At 37.0% G+C, this 20,577-nt stretch overlaps 1 protein-coding gene across 1 annotated transcript in view; it reads right to left on the bottom strand.

Moving 5' to 3' along the window:
- The window catches only part of NKAIN2 (sodium/potassium transporting ATPase interacting 2), a 573,334-nt gene that overhangs the window by 295,781 nt on the left and 256,976 nt on the right, over positions 1-20,577 (bottom strand). The window contains exon 2 of the mRNA XM_037393060.1: positions 19,635-19,772. Coding sequence (XP_037248957.1) covers positions 19,635-19,772 — 138 coding nt within the window. The remainder of the gene's footprint in view (positions 1-19,634; positions 19,773-20,577) is intronic.

The following is a 20,577-nucleotide window of genomic DNA, read 5'->3' as shown; positions in this document are numbered from 1 at the left end:
TGTCCTTTAAGCTAGGGACTTGTTTTGCCTAGTAGATCTAATAAGGAAGTGAGTCACGAGATATGAAGGTTGATAAGAGGATTAAAAGGAAGTTAGAAAAACTTAAAAAAAAAAAAAAAACAACAAACAAACAAAAAACCCCAACCAAACACAAAAAGCTCTTGAACCTTGGAGGGATAAGTTCTACAAATAAGTTAATTAGACCACGAGTCCATTAGCAGCAGAACTGTGCAGACTCCATTTTTGAGCAGGGGAATTGAGCAAAGAATATGCACCACAGCTAAGCCCAGGAGCCCAGAGATGGCAGAGTATCTAATTATTGCCCAAATATTGCATATATTAAGAACGCAAGATCTAGTGTAGTGACCTAAGTTATATGAATGGTGAGGAAAGAGCATTCAGCAAGGTGTGTGACTACTAAATGAAGGTTATCTACAGAGAAGCAAAACCAAGAATAATACAATGTGATTAAGTCCATATTTTGTTTGCTTTGAAGACAAGAAAATTTTACTCTTAACATTTCTGTAAGTCTCTTTTTCTTTTAGAAACAATTCCTATGTTGAAATCATGATGCACAAATATGGACAGACTTCCTACAGAGATAGAAATAACTGTTGATAACATTAAATAATTGAGGAAAACATTCATATACTTTACAGCAAATAACATATAAGTTGCTGAGCTTGTACTTCTTCATGTCTACCAAGATTTTTATAATTTGCTCTTTACGATTTTATTCTTTTCTCTCCTACTTGACAAGGTACTGCTTAAATATAAAACCTGTTGCAAAATCTATGCTAGCCCTACTGATATTTTTAACATTTTAATTTGCCTACAGTGTAATTATCTTGTACAAGATTAGCTTCTTTTTCTGAAAAGTTATTGATTTTTTAAGAACTTATGAACTATTCACTGTTCCCACAATTATTGTCTTCACAACCATCTTTCAGTTTGTTTGTGCTATAAGTTACTGCAATGTTTTGCCTGTGTCCTCTTATAGACGATAAAATGAGGTATGAAATAGCCATCCCATTGTATCCAGATAAAGCAGGAATACTGGAAAAACCCATGACAATGGAGTATTTTAACTCAGTATAAAAAAATCAAGTAGGATAGGAATAATTTCTTAAAGCAATTATACAAATATATTTCCAGTGGGTAACTTTTGAAAATTAATAGTTTTGAAGACAGGGCATTTATAGTTTTTTAAAATACCCTAGTCAGGTTGGTTGACTTATTTATACAGGTCTATTGAACATTCAAATAATTTAAAAAATATCCTGTCTATATGACATTTTCACAAGGCATGCTAATACAAATGAAAATTTTAAGAAAAGTCCAAATTCTGCTTGAGTAACTCCATAGCATGTTTGCATTGTTTCTAAGCATGTTTCTTGCTTGAAAGTCTATGTGCTTTACAAAAGGATTTTCCTTTTTAAAAGGCAAGATTGCAGGTACCCTTGTCTGAGTGTGCAGAGCAGCAACTGGATGGCCAGGAGGCCTACACAGCCCCTGATCAATGGCCAGAATATGGATACCTGGCACCAGCAGAGTAGGAGTGTTAGCACCAGCTGGAGCTCAGGATCACTCTGGTGACACACAGAGAGAAAAAACCAACTCCTCTCAAGACAATAACAAATTCCTCGTTGATTTCAGTGTTGCCAACACTTTGCACCTCTCTTTCCCAGGTGGCAGAAAGGGATAAATCTGAGTGTCCCATATTCTCTCCCACCAGTGGAATGAAGACTAGTCTTATGGGGAAGCCAATATTGTGTTTAAAATCTCTAATCATTGTCATGCATGAACATACGCAATACTACTCTGACTTAATCAGACATTTGTAGTTCCTATAGATTCTCAGCGATATGGTTTGTACAGGAATTCTCCTAATGTGCACTAACATCTTTGAAAGTGCAATGGAGTCCAAATAACAGCATATAAGGATTTAGAATTATTTATCTCATTTCTTGACCATTTTTCTAGATTTTATGCCATCTAACATACAGACTTTATCTTCAAGTCCGGTAAGGGTGTCAGTGGCCGTGCTCCAGACATTGTAGTCTTATTATTTAATTTATCATAACTTCCAGTGTACATCAATTACTGTTTTTCACATCAGGCTTAACACATGAAAATTAAATATTAAATGTTCATGTGTCTACAATTTTTCTTAAGCAGTAGCATGGCTACTGCATTATTATGGGTAAATTCTCCAGAGTGGAATTGTTCATTTACAGTTGTGTACAGTGTATGCCTTTTATTAGATCAGCCCTTTTAAGGCTTTTTATTCAACCACATATGATTTTTTTTTATTATTCTGTGACTTTCTGCGAGTTCAGAGTGGACAGGATTTTGTTTCCATTTTGCGTTATTTGACGTTATACACTTTTGCACTTTAAAAGACTGCATCTACTAAAATAAAACGTTGATTCCTGAATTTCTGTGGTAAATCTAACTCCTGTGTAGTACCTTGAATAAATCTAAATATCAGTTTTATGTCTTTCAAAAATATACACAGGCTTTGTTTATTTGTGGTCTTATATTCATCTGAGCTGAAATGTAGATTGTTGACCAGTGCCCATTTTCAGACTTTCTGTGACTATAGCTAAAACTGTACATTTTCAGAATCAATTACGCTAGAATACAATTATCAAATGTTAAAAAGTCAGTGTCAATAACGGAATCTCAAAGAGACTTCTGAGACAGAAACAGTGATATATCTTAAAAACAGACAGCACAAAAAGCTACTTAACACTGTGTCTATACTTCTGTGAATTTAACAGTGACATCTTTATGAGGGCAAAGCACTGACAGTCAACATAAGACATGCAGGAACATCCACTAATATTGCTAATAATTACACTTATCACATGGGTAAGTCTCTCAAGACAGAAATTCGATCTAGTTTTTTTGCAGAATACAGCATATCAAGATGAAAACACAGAACATTGTGCCATTTATGTCACCAAAAACATTTTAAATCTATGAATAGGTATTGCAACAAGACTAAAGTCAGAAGATTGCTTCTTGTTTCACAGAAACTAGTAGTAATGAGTAGGTAAAACGAAACTCATAAGTAAAACCAGTGACACAATTGTTTTAACATTAAAATTCAAACAGGTATTTGCTCTTCAGGAAGATGCATAATTAAGGTGGAATATGAAGAGTGCCCAGTGCCATGGTTCTTATACATAAAAGTTTTGAATAAGATTACTTTAAATCTAGATTAGAAATGCTAAACTACTTAAAGCAAACAGTTAAAGTAAATGATGCCACCTTAAAATTTACAATGTTACTTTTAGTTTTTTCATCAATTCAAAACATTTAAGAAAGAAAATGTGGCAGTGATAATTGTGCTTGTTTATGCATTAGTTACAGAATGCTATCCTGTAACAAAATTTTTTACCCAAGGACTCTTCCTAGAGAAGAGTCTAATTTTACCTAGGCTCTTCCAAAAGAGGTGGTTTAGTTAACTTGGAAACCTCTGTAGCTATTTCTAAAAAGTGCTGGTTTTTTCTGGTTGAACAGTAAACCCACCACAGCTAAACGTGGGATTTTTTTGACCCATAAAGTAAAGAAAAGCAAACCCACTCATTTGTCTCAGAGCAGAAGTACCACAGAATCTTTAAGTGCCTTATTGGCTGCATAAAGCAGCACAAACCCCAAAATTGGTTGTCTTCACTCACTCAAAATTGATGTTAAAATCAATTAAAACAACTGTAGAGCTTCATCAAATAAATAAATAAATAAATTAATTAATAATCTACACAAACAGTATGATTAGAAATAGTTAAGGAACTGCAGCTAGGAACCAAACTGAGCAGCAGCACCATTGATAGCTCAAACTGGTACAGAGGGAATCATAGTATTCACTTGTAAAACCACAATGTTACTTTACTAGACTTGTTTAGAAGTAAAATTTATATTGATATGCAAAATTCTGTCCTTAGAGGCATTTATAATTCAAATCATACCTGCTGAGTTCACAGCACATAAAAAGCTGCTTCACTATGATCTTTATTATTTTAAATTTATTTATTATTTATACTTAAGTCTATCCACCATGAATGAATGTAGCATTAAAATCTATGCCTAAAATATACACAATAACCCATAAAACCAAACTGCAAATAAGTAATGCCCTTGATGGCTAAATTATAGAAACAGGGAGCAATGGAAATTTTGGAACATGTTTAGCAGTGCATTTTACATCTCTATTAATTGTTTATCTTGCCTTCCAGTGTCATTCAGAAAACGTATCATCATTGGTAATGGTACTCATAGCAATGGGCAAAGCTTGAAAAAAAATAGCGTACCCTTTTTCTTGTGGAGCTTCAAGAGCTGAAAATCATAATGAAAACATTAAAAATTGGAAAAGGTAAGTACAGACTTGAAGAGAGAAACATCTCTGAAGCTCTGAAGTTGGGATTTGTGACAAGAAGATTTACAGAATTATTTTTATGTAGGTTCTTGCTCAGAAGGCAAAAAAAGAGAAAAGCCACATTTGGAATATGACTGAAGAAAATCACCTCCACCTTCTCAAAACTGGAAATGGTGATTTGTAAATGAATAGGGTAGTGTAGCTCTGTGTGCTTCTCAATCCTCAAACCTTTCCTGAAACATAACCTCAGGGTGACAATGAAACTTACAAAAGAAGAGAATCAGTCACATTGCCTAGAAAAAAACTCTTGGAAAAAATGTTAAGTACTGATTCCAGATACTGGCAGGTCATCTTGTAAAGAGACACAATGATATATGAGAGATATGACTAAAATCGGCTTCAGTTGAGTGACTGAGACTGTATAAATCTTAATCAGTTGGCAAAAACAAGAACTGGGTTTCAGTGCAATGTATTGGTAAGTATTGTTATTCAGACTTCATTTAATTTCCAACAGACATCTTCATTTTAGCTACTTGCGGTACAATGCCATTTTAAATGTAACTGTAGGGATTAGTGGCTGAATTAAGGTGAAGAGAATAGAGAAAGACATAGCCAGCAGTACAGAAGGAGCTGGAATAGAAAAAGAAGCAGCAGCAGAGCTGTTGTTATGCGACTGTACTCCAGAACAAGCTCTGAACCTGTAGGCTGTTGTAAGGAGAGGAAGCAGAGCAGAGGAATGTGAGTCTGGGGTAGGTAGTTTGAACCAGAGACAATGTTTCGTGTTATTTTCTAATGCGTATCTCATTGTGGTATAAGTTTTTAATTAAAATATATTAATCTTTTCCTGGAAGGAGTGCAACTATGTGTCCCAGCTGCCATCATAACAGCCACTTACTCTGACAAAAGAGTTATCACAAAGACAGCTTGAGGCATCAGCAGACTTTTTCTCTTGGTGAGAAAGATATTTTCTGTCCAAAGACTGTTTTATTATTCTTTTTTCTTATAGAAGTATTCCACACTGTTATGTAGCTGTGATCCCAGCCTTTATTCCTAGACTTTACAGAGAGTTTGGAGCATCTCTATGTTTGCAGGATGCAGCGGATAAAGCACTGGCTTGTAACTTGAGAAAAACGGATTCACATATTGAACTGCCACAGACTTTCCTCTGGTACTGAGAAAATATCTCAGTCTCTTTTAGTGTTTCAGTTCCAACTTTGTAAAGCAGAGAGGAGTACTTCCCTGCTTCAGTAGGGTGACTAGGACAGAGACATCAAGATCTCTGAGCTGGACAGATAACTTAATGAATGCATGCTATAGCCACGTACAGGATAAAAAGATAGAGCTATAACCTCTCGGACAAGCAAATGTCAGCAGTAATTGATATTGACATCTAGAAAAAATACTAAATAAACAATATGTGGAAATCTGTATAGGAGGTATAGGAGAAACTGTGGGAAATGCAAGGAAATCTGATTACTGTACATAAAGACAAGTATTTGGCACTGCAGAGGTCATCTCAGAGCAGTGGAAACGCTATCTTATCCTTGCTTGATTTTTAATTATCTCTAGCTGGCCAGAGCGATTAGGTGTTTGAGGGAATTTTAATGCTTTCAACGGCATTTTAGGTAGCAGTAGAAAAACCCATGGATTTTCTCTCTGATCTCTTCCTCTGAGTATCTGTTAAAGACATCATCAGCTAAGCCATTCATTCTCCATGCTTTTTATAGTATTTCAACTACAAAGTGCCAATTAGACATTATTTTAACAGAAAGGATTGCTACTTCTTAAAAAAAAAAAAGCAAAACCAACATAAAAAACATGTAGAATAAAACCCAGTTGTCATTACAGTGACAAACTAGAGTATCTATTCTGAAGTAAGAGAAAATGAAATGTAGAGGTACTTCATGTTTTGGCACTTTCTGGGGAATCTGTTAGTGAGCTCTCTGGATTGAATGAAAAGAATATACTGTATTTATTATATATTATTAGCACTTCTTCACAGAACTGTACTCCTTAGTGGAGACTCCCCGGAAAACAGTCTTCCTTTTCTGTGGAATGGATGAGGGAAAGACATTTTGAATCGCTACTTTTAAAATGTGAATGCAATTCATTGCATGGGGATAGAAGTATTAGGAAAGGATGAATGTAGCTGAGTTCTACACCAGTTAAACCTGCCATGAAACGAATAATTAAGGATTTACATTTAAAATATCAGTCAGTTTCATGCAGTAAACAGGTTTTGCATAAAAATTCCTGGAAATCAATGCTGTGCTTAATTATATGGTGTGAATTATAATTTTTTGTCTTCTAATACTCAACATAAATAATGCTTTAAAAATAATATCAGCTAAGTATCTTTAAAAGGTTTTGTTATAATGGAAAACTTAGAAAACACTCTGAAAATTAATGAAAATACATCTCAATCTAAAAAAAAACAAAATTCCAAGCAGAACTGTTGCTAAAGTAAACTCTGTCCTGGAGTCTTGTCCATGATGTCTCTCACCATATTTTCTGAAAATATCCCAAATTAGTTTTCAGGGTTCAGTGGCTCTAAGAACCTAATAGTTTTCATGCTTAAATAAGTGAGAAGAGTTTATTGTGTTTTCAAAATGTTTACTATTTTAAAGGCCTTTTGGATTCTGATAGCTTCTCGCTCAATTATCTGCAATGAAACTCCATAGGGCTGGTAAACTTTTTCTCTGTAGAACTCTGTTTTCTGGCAGTAGAGGATTCCCGAAAAAGTAATGTCCTATACAAAACTTAGAGGAATCAGAGACTTAGGATCTCTTAACTGGGATTGTTACCTTTTATATTTTGCTGGTCCTGTGATCAACAGGATTGTTGTTTGGGTGGGGTTTTTTTTGTTTGTTTTTGTTTTTGTTTTGTTTTGTTGTTTTTTTTTTTTCTATTGTGCTTCCTTAGAGCTGGCGGATTAACTGTCTGGGTACTCTTTAATCATGAAAGAATATTTTACACTTTCTTAAGAAGAAATTGGGTCAGGTTTTCTGAACACAGAAGAAATTGCCTTTTCATAATTTCCTTTAGTATCTCAATACCTCACATCTAAATATGTTCCAGGGAAGAAAGCAGGTGAAGGTAGACAAACTTGAAAAATTTTTTTTTGGGGGGGAACCCCACCAAAACACAAAAATAACCTTTGTGTGGTCTTTATTCTAAAGAGTACGAAAATTTTAAAATCAAGAGCTAAAAAAGACAGAAAATTACAGAGAAATTTACTGTTGGCTACCTTACTTCATCTACTTCCATACAGTCAAGACAGATGCCCTCTGTATATATGGAAGTATATACTGGAAGTGATTCTCCAGCATATTTGCCCAAGGCTCAGCTCAATTTCAAGGGCAGAAGAATCTGAGATCTGTTGATAGCTCTTGCAAGTTATCAAAATATTTCTAAAAGGAGAAGTCAAAATCAAAAGCCCAGTATAATCAAAGCCTAGACTAATTTTCTAGACTGATCATTAGGTAGAGGAGCAGATTATCTGTATTAAACTGGTATTTAATACCTCATTACAAACTAACCACTGAGTATAAAGAAATAATGACTTTTGACCGTTGAATACTTAATTTTTTCTTTGTTCAAATTCTGTATATGTGCCAGGCATTAGACTCAAAATTTGGATTAGTTGAACCCCTACAGCTATGACACTGACCAGCTAGCTATTCACTAATTTCTACTCCCTTCACATTCCCACTCCTACTATAAAGTAAGCTAGATTCAGTTTCAAAACTAAACTGCTGAGCCTGTCCTTTTAAATATAAATGAAAGCACATTTAAATCCACAACATACTAAAATCTAATATTTTAACACAACAGCAGCAAAAGCACACTATTAAACAGCACACCTCCCAGTGAATTGAAATCCCTTTCAGCAAATGCTGTTTAAAGTCCAAAGGGCAGTCTTCCACTTACATCACTACCAATTTTTCACAGCATCTGCCAGAAGTGAGCAAAAGTTTCCAATAAAATAGCAGTTAGCAAAGTTTACAAAGGTCATTCTTATGGAGATAGCATCCAGTAGTGAAAGGACAGACTGTAAAAAGAATCCTGAACTCTACTCTTCTGTGGCATCCAAATTGTTATCGGTAATCTTTTATAAGAATTTTTAAAAGAAAAAATTGTACAAACATGCTCTTGCTCTTGGTATTTCTGACCATGGAGATATTTCAGAAAACGCTGACAAGATCTGAAAGAGGATTACTGAAAAAGTGACCATAACAAAGGATCTTTTTAGGAAGGTGTGCTTTGACAAACAGCAAGCATCCCTTAACCGAACTATTTAGTAAAATTCTGTAATGAAAATAATGGTAATGATACTGAATACTTACCACGGAAAGTGCTAAGGAGAATTCACATTGCTATTCATGGCACAGAAAGCATTTAATGAAAGTGCCCCAATGCAGTAATTACTATACCATAAAATACTAGTGCCTCATTTAGCATTGATTTCTCTGGCATAATGAAAATGAAATCATGACTGAAACCTGGAGTTAATTCAGGGTTGAGATGGATTCTACAGCACTGTAACAGTCTTAATTCATGTTATGATTTATATCTTTACTGGGGTGTTGCCAAAAATGGTTCTGCAATACTCATTTTGAAGCTTTACTAGTGTTCTGTAAAGTTTTCTACTTTTATTCTGTACTTTTTTGTTTATCCTCATGGTCTTGGTCATGCACTTTGCTCCTCAAAGCTTTTTTTACTTCTATACACTCTTATGCTGTATTATAATTTTAGTGATTTTATTTTTTAGTTTAGTTAATCAGAAACACACTCTCACAGAGATGTTTATTTTAGTTAACCATCTACTAAGTAGCCATATGAGTGTGCTGTTTCTCCTTTGCTTTGTCTCCTTTTTAATTTGGGAGTCTCTGGGGATCCTAAACTATGATCAAGACTTTATTCCCCATTTTTCACCAAGATGAGGATTAGTGATAAATGTTCGTTTCTTGACATTTCCTGAGGCACAGTGACCACTAATATTGTAGTCACTATTATTTAATTATTCAGATATTATTATTTTTTAACAAACTCATCTGATTTACTTTCAACTTAAGGCAAACTTTTGATGTGACTAACTTTTAATCGACAACCCCAAGAATGAAATGAGTAAGCGTTGAGGAACTATTCTGTTAAAGTTTGGTCTGACTGAGCATATGCTTTATTTAGCTGTAGACAGAGCTTTCCATAATGATCACTTTGTAGGATGCTATTATCTCCTTGATCTTGTATAGTTTCTGCTTGCCGAATCTTTTTGATCTTTCTGACTGAAAATGTAATGGTGGCGTGATTATATTACTGTGACTTGAAACTACTAGATGAGTACCTCCACCTATTCCTTTCCCAAGTGTAAGAACTTCTTCATAAACATACATTTCCCAAATAAAATTGCTATTCTGTTCTCCCTGTTTAAGACACACACCCACTATATAATGCTTAATTTCTGGAATCCTACTATTTGGGAAAATTACTATTCTGTCAGCATTCTTTTTTATTGCTTGTCATTGAGACATCTTTCTTCTTTGTTCTGTTTTAATTTTTCCAGTGGGTATACATACATTTGTATTACGTCTGACATTTTAGCCATTACTTAAGTTTTTACTGACACAGATTTTTCTACTAACAGGGAAATACAACCTCTGTGGTCACACATTTCTTGCTTTTGATTCGGCCTGTAAGTACTAAAATACAAATCAACCTGCATCATGGTATTTCCAACCTGACTGAAACCAATAAATCCTGGAAATTTTACACTGAGAACAGCATGGATAATGAAAAATGTTTCCTACAAGTACCATTTCCAACTTTAAGTGGATTTACTTCAGTCTTGTTCAGCTTGCCTTCTGGTTCACATTCAGCAAAAAATTTAGTAAATATAGTGACAGAATATCCTAAAAAAAGAATCATTCTGTTGCCGATATTAGTGATATTTGCAGAAAAGAAATTCTGTTTTTCCAAACACGTATATGCCAGAAATGCAAGTTTAAGAGGCTGGTCTTCTTCAAAAGATAAGTAGATATAATATTTATTTATTTATATAGATAACTTTTTTTTTGCTTAATTTACAATTAAAATTACCAGAAATCTATGTTGAATATTAGCAATATTCTATTCAGTAACTGAATACATTGAAATACAGAACTGAATGCATAGATACGAACTACAGAATAAGCATTCACATTCATTATTATCCATGGCAAACTACTGAACCAAGGAACAAACTGAGGAATATCATTATGTGTGCTTGAACGACATGTTTGCAAACAAAACATCTTGCCAATGGCACATTTTGAAACAGAATCAGTATCCTGATTCAGTCTCCTGTGACAGCTAGCAGACAAAGCTGCCACTGAAACGTTCAAGGTCTTTATTTACTTAATTGTACTTATAGTATTATTGGGCATTAGCTCAAATGACTATGCAGAAGATTACTGCTTATGTCCCCAAATTATCATCTGCTCTGATAAATTGTGTATGGAAGTAGTTTGTGTGACTATGTGCCTCCTTCTATAAATAAATAACTACATTTTAGTTACAACTCAGTCAGTCATCACATAAGTACAATTAAGGTGAAGCACTGAATAGTTCGTCTCAGAATGGAGACAAAAGTACTTCCTAAGAAACCCCTTTATAGAGAGCAGTTCAGGTAGGAGTCTGCCTTCACAGACTTCAAGAAATCTGTACCTTGCAGGCTGACCATAACGTACATTGACCATTCCATTTCATTTCATCCTCCTATATATTAAATGGGTTTATATATTTTTCCCCAGCAGCTATAATGAAAGCAGAAGTAAAATATATATTTAACAATTCATTAATTTCATAATTAATAATGCACTTTCTTATTTTAAATAACAAAAAGTATCTGGAAAATTAACTGGGTTAGGTCAATAAGATAAATTAATCTCAGAAGAACTCAGTTATTAAGAAATGTTAAGCAAAGGAATCCTTTTCTTTTACTTAAAATAACTGTTTCATCAGGGAAAAGAACTGAAAACAATTCCTCTTAAAAGATTCAGCAAAACAATCTCCTGAAATGTTTTCTCACCAAAAAATCTGCCCAAGAGTATATGGAACCTGTCTTTAAAATTCAAAAAAGTAGCTCAGGGAGCATGGCTCTAGAACTGCAGTCTCCCTGCTGTTATTTACTTTATAGTTTTCTGTGGCATGGGGAATGTTGTTTAATAGTATCCTGGTATGCACATATGACAGATGAACTGCTGCACACTTTCATGTACTGCTTAACACATTTAAAAAACCACGGAAGATACTAAATTGCAATATACACTGAAATACTCCAAAACAGGTCTGGTAAACTCAGGGCTAGATGTCCTATAAGGCATTAAGTAGATCCCACTAGGGGTGCTGAACGATTGACAATGTCTGGTCTTTAAAAAGACATAGATTAACTCAGTTATACTCTCTGGGGCCTAATAGTTTGGCAGACTGATGATGCTGCAAAAAGCTCAGACATAAGGTAATTGTTTCCTTTTCTTTTTTAATATATATCAGCAATTATGTGTTAAGTAATGTACCAGTAATAATCTATCCTTTTCTACCAGACTTCATGTGACCAGGTATTATGCTGTACAAGATTCTTTTTGCTCTTAAAGGTTGCAAATTTGCTTGGTGTCAAACTGAGATCCTTGTTCTTTTCTGCTAATATATTGTGGTCTGTACAAGGCTCCATCAATACCTAGTTCAGCCTAGTGTCACCAGCAGAATTTTGGGATTTTTGATCATGGCCTGCTGGCAACAGACAGGGTACGCCTGACTCAAGGCAGGAAAAGGATCTTTGCACAGGAGTTAGCAGGGCTCTTGCACAACTTGCACAACTGGGAGTGCTGCTATGGATGGCTATAAACTCTTCAGAAGAGACAGGCAAGGAAGGAGAGACAGTAGGGTAGACCTGTATGTTAAGGAGTGTTTTGATTCGAGCTTAATGATGGTGACAATAGGGTTTAGTGTTTGCTTATGGGTAAGGATCAGGGGGAATGCGATACAGTTTTCAATTCTTGGATGGGGGTCAACAGCACTGCTGCCTTGAACTTCTGGAGGGCAGACTTTGGCCTGTTTAGGAGACTGGTTGACAGAGTCCCTTGGGAGACAGTCCTGAAGAGCAAAGGGGTCCAGGAAGGCTGGACACTCTTCAAGAAGGAAATCTTAAAGGTGCAGGAGCAGGCTTTCCCCATGTGCCAAAAGGTGAGCTGTTAGGTAAGAAGGCTGACCTGGCTGAACAGAGAGATTTGGCTGGAACTCAGGAAATCAGGGAAAAAGGAAGAGTTTATGACCACTGAAAGAAGGGACAGGCAACTCTAGGAGGACTACAAGGATTTTCTGAGGTTATGCAGGGAGAAATTTAGAAGGGGCAAAGCTCAGCTAGAACTGAAACTGGCTACTGCCATAAAAAAGAATATAAAATGTTTCTCTGAATACATTAGCAACAAAAGGAGGGCTAAGGATAATTTCCATCCTTTATTAGATGCAGGGGGAAACATAATGACAAAGGATGAGGAAAAGGCTGAGATACTTAATGCCTTCTTTGTCTCAGCCTTTAGTAGTAAACCCAGTTGTTCTCTGGGGTACCCAGCTTCCTGAGCTGGGAGACAGGGACAGGAAGCAGACTGAAGCCCCCATAATCCAAGAGGAAATGGTCAGTGACCTGCTACACCATTAGACACACACTTGTCTATGGGGCTAGATGGGATCCACCCAAGGGTAATGAGGGAGCTGGCAGAAGTGCTCACTAAGACACTTTTGATCATTCATCAGCAGTCCTGGCTAACTGGGGACATTCCAGTTGATTGGAAGTTAGCAAATGTGGCACCCATCTACAAGAAGGGCAAGAAGGAAGATCCAGGAAACTACAGGCCTGTCAGCCTGACCTCACTGTGGGGAAAGGTCGTGGAGCAGATCATCCTGAGAGCCATCAGGTGGCACATGCAAGACACCCAGGTGACGAGGCCCAGCCGACAGGGGTTTATGAAAGGCTTGACGAACCTGATCTCCTTCTGTGACAAGTTGACCTGACTAGTGGAGGAGGGAAAGGCTGTGGATGTTGTCTACCTAGACTTTAGTAAAGACTTTGATGTGGTTTCCCACAGTGTTCTCATGGAGAAACTGGCTGCTCATGGCTTGGGCAGATATACTTTATGCTGAGTAAAAAACCGTCTGGACAGATGACCCCAAAGAGTGGTGGTGAATGGAGTTATATCCAGCTGGCAACCAGTCACAAGTGGTGTTCCCCAGGGCTCAGTACTGGGGCCAGTTCTGTTTAGTGTCTTTATCAATCATTCAGATCAGGGGATTAAGCGCACCCTCAATAAATATGCAGATGACAGCAAGGTGGGGGGAAGAGTTCATCTGCTTGAAAGCAGGAAGGCTCTGCAGAGGGATCTGGACAGGCTGGACCGATGGGCCGAGGCTAGCTGTATGAGTTTCAACAAGGTTGAATGTCAGGCCCTACACCTGGGTTGCAACAACCCCATACAACGCTGCAGGCTTGGGGAAGAGTGGCTGGAAAGCTGCCTGGTGGAAAAGGACCTGGAGTCTTGGTCAACAGCTGGCTGAACCTAAGCCAGCAGTGTGCCCAGGTGGCCAAGAAGGCCAACAGCATCCTGGCTTGTGTCAGAAACAGTGTGGCTAGAAGGACTAAGGCAGTGATTGTCCCCCTGTACTTGGCACTGGTGAGGTTGCTTCTCAGATACTTTGTTCAGTCTTGGCCCCCTCACTGCAAGAGGGATGTAGATGTGCTGGAGTGTGTCCAGAGAAGGGCAAAGAAGCTGGTGAAGGGTCAGGAGCACAAGCATTATGAGGAGTGGCTGAGGAACTGGGGTTGTTTAGCCTGGAAAAAAGGATACTCAGGGAGACCTTATCGCTCTCTACAGCTGCCTGAAAAGAGGTTGTAGACAGGTGGGTGTTGGTCTCTTCTCCCAAGTAAAAAGCAATAGGACAAAAGGAAATGGCCTCAAGTTGCACCAGGGGATGTTTAGCTTGGATATTAGGAAAAGTATCTTCACTTCAAAGGTTGCCAAACATTGGAACAGGCTGCCCAGGGAAGTGGTTGAGTCATCACCCCTGAAGGTATTTAAAAGATGTGTAGATGTTGTGCTTAGGGACATAGTTTAGTGGTGGCCTTGGCAGTCCTGGGTTAACAGTTGGACTTGATGATCTTAAACATCCTTTTAAACCTAAGTGATTTTATAATTCTATGATTCTATTATGTTCACTATAACTAGGGGGTGTTACTATTATGTTGAAAAGGAGGAAATACTAGAACAGAATAAATTAATCCCTGGAAAAATGCAAGTAACATTGATCGCTGCAGAATTTTGCTTCACACACAACCAAAGTCTACATGAACTGTACAATGAATAGGTCATTACAAGAAAACAATTTGTACAATCTCCTACTATCACAGTTCTGAAACAAGGTAATTCCTTCAGGATTAAAGGTTTTATTTTATTGGTATTGGATCTTCACTTTATACTTAAGGCAGGAGAGTTTATTCTTCAGTACAAATGCTTTTTCATGTTCTTATCACTCTTGCATTGTCTATAAGACTGAACAATAAAACAGACAGTACAAAATTTTTGTGTTTGTTGGGACTAATTCTAGAAGAAGTACATATAACAGGCCTGGAAGGTGCAAATAGGCATTGAAAATTACAATTGAATCTACCTCACAGACATGATTTTCGTCAAATTCTTATATTTCATAATTCACAGTTTTTCTCTATCTGTTCATGTCACTGTTAAGTTCCACTAGACATTCCTTTATATTTTTTCCGTGGCAGTAAAGAAACAAAGTACTTAATTTTGTAGTGCTACCTCTGTGGCAGTGAAAAACCATAAGGTGGGCTTGATTTTTCAGGTGGATTCCTCTGTTTGGAGGAAAGAATAACATTCAGTACAAATGGGACTTTTTGTCCTTGTATATTCTGAGAATGCTTTCTAAAAATTTTAAGACAATATTACAATGAGATTGCCAAGGTTCTTCTTAATGCAGGAACCAAAACCCATGAAGTCATCAGTGCCATTTCCTTACTCTTTTTATTTCATAGAATCATAGAATCACAGAATGGTTTGGTCAGAAGGCACCTTTAAAGATCATCTAGTCCAACCCCTCTGCCATGTGCAGGGATATCTTTTACTAGATCAGGTTTCACAAAGCCTCATCCAACCTGACCTTGAATACTTCCAAGGATGGGGAATCCACAACTTCTCTGGGCAACCTGTTCCAGTGTCTTGCCATCCTCATTGTAAGAGTTTTCTTCCTTATGTTCAATTTAAACTTACCAACTCAGTTTAAACCTGTTGTCTATTGTCCTGTCACTACAGGCTCTGGTAAAAAGTCTTTCTCCATCTTTCTTGTAAATCCTTTATATATTGAAAGGCTGCAACAAGGTCTTCCTAGAGCCTTCAGTTCTCTAGGCTCAACAACCCTAACTCTCTCAGCCTTTATAGAAGAGGTGTTCCATCCCTCTAACTGTTTTCATGGCCCTCCTCTGGACCTGCTTTAACAGGTCCACGACATCCTTGTACTGTGGGACCTAGAGCTGGACAGAGTACTCCAGGTGGGGTCTCAGAAGAGTTGACTACTGGGGAAGAATCACCCACCTCAACCTGCTGGTCATACTTTTATGCAGCCCAGGATATGGTTGGCTTTTTGGGTTGCAGGCTCATGTCCATTGCTGGCTCATGTCCAACTTTTCATCCACCAGTACCCCCAAGTGCTTCTTTGCAGGGCTGCTCTCAAACCATTCATCCCTCAGTCTGTATTGATATCAGGGGTTGCCCTGACCGAGGTGCAGGTTTTTACATTTCACCTTATTGAACTTCACGAGGTTCATATGGCCCCACTCCTCAAGACTCTTCAGGTCCTTCTGGATGGCATTTCTTCCCTCCAGTGAATCACCTGCACTACTCAGCTGAGTGTCATCTACAAACTTGCTGAAGGTGCACTCAATCTCATTGTCTATGTTGTTGATGAAGGTATTAAATACTATTGGTCCCAGTACAGACCCCTAGGGGACACCACTCATTGCTGGCTTCCACTTGTACATTGAGCCACTGAGTATAATTTGGGATGTGTCCATCCAGCCACTCCCTTATCCATCTAACAATCCACCTGTCAAACCCATATCTCTCCAATTTAGCAGCCAGAATGTTGTGGGGGACCATATCAAAAGCCTTACAGAAGTCTAGATAGATTACATCCATAGGTCTTCCCTTGTCTAGTGATGCAGTTACTCCATTGCAGAAGGTCACTAAATTAGTCAGGTGACTAATAATGCATAGCAGTGAGGAATATATGATGGGCATATCAGCACAGCTGGAATCCCTCTGTAGAAGTAATGGGGAGAAACTGAGCCTCCAGGCAGAGCCCCAGCCAAGTGAATAAGATTGTTTATTTCCAGAACCCTTAATAATTATGCATTGGTATTACCTCTCAGGCATTTGCATTCAAGAATTATATGACAACAGTGCTAAAAAACATATTTACATCTGTAATTACACTGGCTAACCTTTGTTCCTACTGAAATCCTTATTCTCTGTTCCAGCATATTGCTGTTAAACAGTCCTTTTATCGTTATTGTTTTCACTAAAATATGTCTTGCTTAATCATTATCTTTTTAAAAGACATCTTTAAAAGGACACTCATTTCCACCCTCAGAGAAGATGTTTCACCTCCTGCATCAATTGCTCATTTATTGGTTAATGGTTTAGGTTTACAGGCAAAAATGAATGTATTCTTGCCAAACCAATATTGAGATTAAACCCTCTGCTGATATTAAACTTCAATTTTCTGTCCTCTTTGTCCACCACAACTTCTGTATTCCATGTAATCTGAACTGTTTTCAAGACCTGAATCCACATAGCCACCCTTTCCCCTCACCCACTTCTAAACTTCACTGTGACTCTTGTGAGTTCAGGGACATACTTTCACTTGTGGTGTCCCATCTGTCTAAAACTTATTTCCTCTTCTCTCTAAAGCACTGAATCATTTCTTTAAATCTCACATTAAAACCTCCCTGCTCTCTTTAACCTATGATTCACAACCTCTGGAAAACATTTTTGTGATACCCTTTATGAAGTATGCAACAGTAAAAAGGAAATTTATTGTAGTCTTGTTGAAGCAAGCTATACTTGAGGTACTAATGTGATTGTGGATTAAGGGTCCTATAGAGTCCACTCAAGACAGATTGACCCTTGCAGAATCTATTGAAGTCTGAGTATTTACATCCACTTACCTGAAAACCTCATAGCTACACCCTTGCAGGCTTATAGGCTGTTGTCTTTCTTCTTGCCTTTGAACTTGACAACACAAAGTTTTACCCAGCTTCAACAAGGTGCCTATTCTGGGCCCAGTAAAATTGAATAAAAGGATGTAGTTCCCTTATCTCTCCCTCCAGTGACCAGTACCATTTTGCTCATCCTGATTTCAGATACTCTCCAAACAGAAATTAAAAAATCACAGCACTCCTTTGCTGATCCAACTAAAGAAGGATGAATGTTTCATCATTTCCATATCTAAGCAGTCTGTGATAGATGGCAGATTCAGGTGTCCATTATAAAACTTGAGCAATATAATTTGATTTTAGATTGGTTTGATCCAATTCAGTGAGAGGATGCAGGGAGGCAAAATCATAAAGCCAGATGGACTACACAGTGAGACTGAGGGGGAGCTCTAAGAAAAGATATGTGTGAAAATGAGTAGGATGGTGTGGCACAAACCATATCATCAAGAAACTCATGTGAATGGTATATATTTATAAGGGTGGTATTCCTCCCCATTCACAATGCACTCATCATTGTAGCAGGTAATTTTCTGTACTCCTCTTGAAAATGCCATTTAAATCTAGCTTTTTTGTTTAGCTCAGCTAAGCATTTTATGCTCGTGCTCATTTTTATGCCTTGGAATAGTCTTAGGATGGAACATTTAACTCTTTTTATTGAACTGACACTTGCTTGAATTTTATTCCCCACCCCCACCCAGCCTTTTGTACTGGTCAATGCACCAGAAGTGGTAGAAGAAAACTCCATATTCACCTGACCCCCAGAGTTGTGACTTGAAGGAAACACTGTAAATATTTAAGGCTTGCAATATATTTTTCAATGTTGATAATATATGCTTTGGAATATATTAAATTGTGCATGCATAAAGACACTATATACGTGGACACATTTTCTGCATATAGGAAATCACAGAGATAGAAACACAGGCACTAATGTTAATGTATTACTACTAGCATCACACCATGGCACAGAGGTACAAGCAAAACCTTTCTGTCTCCTGAGTGATTACTGGTATATGAGGGAACAGCATAAGAGGAAACAGACTTTGCAGAAGTGGGTACAGGGTCAGTGGAGTTATGTTCATTTGACATGAAAATATATTTGTGTACAGGCAAATTTTTTTGACTGCTGCCTGTCTTTGAAAAATATAATACAAGCTTTAACTGAATTAGCAGTTAATTTTGATAGAAATAGTTATGCAAATCTACTTCTAAAAGGTGTTCTGAACAATGGCTTTCAGAGTTATTCTGTCTTTATAGACCTACAAATGGGGAAAAAACAAACCCAGAGTATAAACCGAGAATTTCATTAATATTATATTGTACCAGTGAGTACAGCAATGCTGAGTCTGTGTATAAGGGGCAGCTGAATAAGGAAAAGAAATGGATAAAAATTGTAAGTCTTACTGTTATGCTGGAGCCCTCAGTCCATAACCTGCATTTCTTACCATTTTCTCATACTTAATTTTTACTTGGACTATAATTTCTAGGAGGGTTATATAAAACAGATAGGCACTCTAGCAATGATGGTTAATAACAATAATGAATAACTATAATAAATCTTGGATCTCTTGGGGAGGTCCAGTGTATCTAGGAAAGTTATGGCTAGCATTTATTCCAGCTCTAAATCCCTGTAATTCTGAGGATGATGTAACTCCTTAAACTGACTTCACTTCTTGAAAGTTCATATTGTCATGTCGTTTGTGATCACATTGACTTTCAACTTTTATAGGTTGTTACCACTTAATTATTGCAGGTGTCTCAAAATCATAATAAGTAAATGTAAAATATTACAGAAGAAAGTTAAACGAAGCTAAGATTATTATTTGATTATAAGCAATATAGTTTGGAATACTTTTTTTGTTTTTGATATTTTTGAGGTTTTTTTTTACATGCACATCAAAATAAGTAAGCAAAATAATAAAATTAAATACTCACTCCCGTAATGTAACGAGGTCTGTACTGGATGGTTCCAAATAAGCCAAGTATGACTATTATAATGTGTATAAAATTTGCCAGGATGGGTGCCCACTGATAACCAAGGAAGTCAAATATCTGTCTCTCGAGCACAGAAACCTATAATTAGAAAGGAAAAGCATAAATAGATTAGAACAGAACAGAAAACATCTACTAGGGCATTTCCCCTTCCCATACCCAAGATAATTGTCCCGAGTTAAAAAAAATACTTCAGTCAGCAGTAAAATGAAATGAGTTTGCAATGTTTCACCTTCTTGTTTTAATGAAAGCTGCATTTCTCACTGACAGTTTATTGAGTTATATTCCGTTAGCTAAAATATTCATGTGAGCAATTCTATGGAGATACTAAACTGTTCACTAGGATGGTATGTTTTCAGGAGAAGAAACACAAATCATTTTGTTGTATAGACCAGCAAATGTTATAATGTTCTAGAGTACAGGTGCTGAAAATAAGTGGCAGGCTTATGACACCTTCTCATCTACTTTGCTTCCATCACAATAGCATCCCCCAACCTAATTCTGTCTCTTTGCTTCCATTATTTCCCTACCTTTTGGTTTTTTCTCCTCCTATCCCCAGCTATCCTGTCAGTGGGCTTCTATCTGTAACCAAATGCATGCAACTTTTTGACCTAGTTCTACTAATAATGACAGATTCTAATAATACCGGGAGGTTTACCTCCTCCCACTGTCACAAACATCAGCTGAAGTATAAGCACTGAAGTATAAACCCAACTCTCCAGATACTTAATTTAAAAAAGTGAATTAAGGAACAATCTCATTTGTTGATGACTGTTTTCAAGCAATACCATACCAAGCAGATAGATCAGAAAGCAGAAAACTTGCATTTCTAACAGTATCATTAGAAATAGTTTCAGAATTTAGATAGTAGGTGTCTCTTAACTGG

The sequence above is a fragment of the Falco rusticolus genome, chromosome 6 (assembly GCF_015220075.1).
Source record: "Falco rusticolus isolate bFalRus1 chromosome 6, bFalRus1.pri, whole genome shotgun sequence".
NCBI classification, from domain to species: Eukaryota; Metazoa; Chordata; class Aves; order Falconiformes; family Falconidae; genus Falco; species Falco rusticolus.
The sequence above is the reverse complement of the archived record's forward strand: the minus strand, read 5'-3'. Positions and strand labels throughout refer to the sequence as shown.